Here is a 2,514-nt window from a genome sequence, read left to right on the forward strand (position 1 = left end):
ATTATGGTCGCCAAAAACCGCTCTGTGGCACACGCAGCGAAGATGCGCGACGCCAGCGACGAACTGGAAAAGTTTAAAGTGCAGCATGATGAACTGGTGTCACGCCTGAGGAGCATGCGGGATGAGGCACTCACTCACCTAGAGTACATGTTCCCGGAGCGCAAGATTCTCATCGTTGGCGACCTGAACAAGTTCCTGGCATGATGCCCTATCGCGTCTGTAATGCCTTTTGCACTCCAGTGGGCGGAGCAGTTACATATGTGTGTGGCGCACGCTACTGGGGCTCTGTTGGCGTGGTGTGTAGCCGTGCGCCTGCAGGTGTCGCTGGGGCCGCGTTTTCTGAGCGACGTGCTGTTTTGCACCGTGTACGTTATGCATCTCTCTTTACCACTCTTTTGCATCCAGCTCCTCTGCCAGATGCCTGTCGGCTGGTGCGCAAGCCCTCTCTGTGTTTCTCTTTCACACGATCGCATGAGCCGTGCCCTTCACCTCTCACTCACAAAGCGCGAGGGGGAGAGGCTCTCATGGCCCCCCTCTCTTCTTCCCTGCAACTGTGCTCGCTTTTTGGTGATGTGCAGCGATGCGCGCGCGCGTGTGTGTGTGTGTGGTGTCACAAAAAAATCTTCATTGCTGTTATTAGCAGCAGCGGACGAGTGCGTGGTGGCATTCCACTTCCTCCGCCTATTTCTTCCTTTTCCATCTTCTCTCTCCTCGCGTGATGCGACTGTGCGGTGCGTTGCCTACCCTCTCCCTCTGACGCCAACTCTTTTATTTTTCTTTTTCTTTTCCCGACCAATGCACATCACTTGTGTTTCGGCGATGCTTGCCTCGGCATGTGTGTGTACGTGAGCATTTCGCTTGTCCTCTGTCTTGTACTCCCACACTGGACTGCGCAGGGGAGAGCTACGTTCTCCTTATACTTCACGTTTCCGCCAAAGTACCCCGTCCCTCACATAACATTGTCACCAAACCCTCGCTACTTGCAACGGTGTTGAACCCCTTTGTTTCCACCCCACTACGCTTCTCTCCTTCCTCTCGGCTTGCTCTTTTCGTCATCTTTGTTTACTTCCCGTGGCGGCGCCCATCTTGTTCAGTAGTGAACTCTTGATCGCGGCTGCGCACAGAGACAATGGAAGGGCCGAAGAAGCACGAGGACGCCTCCCAGCGGGGCATCACGCGCCATCATGTCTGGAGGAGCAAGACCGGTGATTTCACAGTAATCAACCTCCGAGACCCGAGTGAGCTGCTGGGGATTCAAGAAGCGCCGGCCCTAACTCCGCCAGCTCAAACGAAGCAGGGAGCCGCCACCTCCCCGCCACCGCCGCTGCGACAGTCCGCAGCACGACAGATGACCGGAAAGCAGGAGAGCCTCAATGCCCTTTTGGCCAAGCTGCAGCTGTGCCGTCCAGTGCAAGAGTCGGGGTCGCAGCAGCCGACGGTTGCCAAGCAAACGCCGACCCCGACGCAGTCTCCAGCGAGCACCGTGCCTCCTGCTGCCCCCAGTGCGGCGGGTTCTTCAGCCTTATTGCCGACGGCCCGTGCCCCCTCGCCGGCTGCTGCGATGTCGGAGGCGAACGATCCCTCCTTTCCTGACCCTAAGGAGTCGTTATCGAGCCCCTCCGGCCAGTTCGAGTTTATCACAGGCACAAACATTCCTGGCCAAGGAGTTGTGAAGAGGACTGAAGCCGTTGATGAATCATCCAGCATGGCCCTCTTCCACGACCCGCTCTGGGGAGGCTCTCTGGACGCGTTCGCGCTGCCGCAGCCCTCGAAGCCATCCCCTAAGCCCCAGCTTCGTGCCTCTCTGTCGGAGCTGTACGCTAGCGCTGCCTCCAACAACGCCAGCGCGTTCGCGTCCCCGCCGATGCCGGCGCCACAGCTCCAAGAGGTGACATCTCCTTCCGCCACCACGGTGACAACGAGCCCAATGCCGACTACGATGACGTCTCCGACGATGCCGATGATGGGCGGTATCATCCAGCCCCCTACTCCACCGCAGCTGAACACACCTTATCCAATGTACACGCTGCCTATTCAGTACATGGTGCAACCGCCGCAGTTCCTCACTGGGATGGTGTACAACGCGCCGAACTTGTTCCCCTACGGTGCTACTGCGATGATGATGACGCAGCCGCAGCACATTCCGCACGGTTATGCAATTCCTACCGCTGCAATGGTGAGGCCTGGCACCAATGTCAAGGCGATGCCGTTTGTTCCTGGAAACAAGATGTGAGAGTCGCGGTGGTTGTGTCTCGCAGATACATATCAACGCACCCCTACTCTTTAGCGGATTCCTGCGAGGGCCGTGACGGGCGAGTCTTGTTGTCACGCACACAGTACCAGTGACGACAGATCGGATGCGATGCGATATCTCTCGCTTTCCTCGCGCTAATCTGTGCTCTCTCTCTCTCTTTTTTTTTTTGTTGTGTGTGTTCTCTTTCATTCCCTTTTGTCTCTCGCTTGTGTTGTTCTTCTCGCTTCGCTTTGGTTTACTCTTTTTGTTCTCTGACTCAT

General features: G+C 56.9%; 2 protein-coding genes across 2 annotated transcripts; both read left to right on the forward strand.

The window, feature by feature from the left end:
* On the forward strand, positions 1–204 carry LBRM_30_3640 (conserved hypothetical protein; the record flags this gene model as incomplete). The annotated part of the gene is made up of 1 exon (XM_001566937.2): positions 1–204. A coding segment is annotated over one exon (204 nt), but the record flags the coding sequence as incomplete, so codon positions are not given.
* Positions 205–1,129: 925 nt separating this feature from the next.
* Positions 1,130–2,233, forward strand: LBRM_30_3650 (conserved hypothetical protein; the record flags this gene model as incomplete). The annotated part of the gene is made up of 1 exon (XM_001566938.1): positions 1,130–2,233. One exon carries the CDS (start codon positions 1,130–1,132, stop codon positions 2,231–2,233), a length of 1,104 nt encoding a protein of 367 aa, XP_001566988.1.
* Between the last annotated feature and the right edge of the window lie 281 nt (positions 2,234–2,514).

The sequence above is a fragment of the Leishmania braziliensis genome, chromosome 30 (genome assembly GCF_000002845.2).
Source record: "Leishmania braziliensis MHOM/BR/75/M2904 complete genome, chromosome 30".
NCBI classification, from domain to species: Eukaryota; Euglenozoa; class Kinetoplastea; order Trypanosomatida; family Trypanosomatidae; genus Leishmania; species Leishmania braziliensis.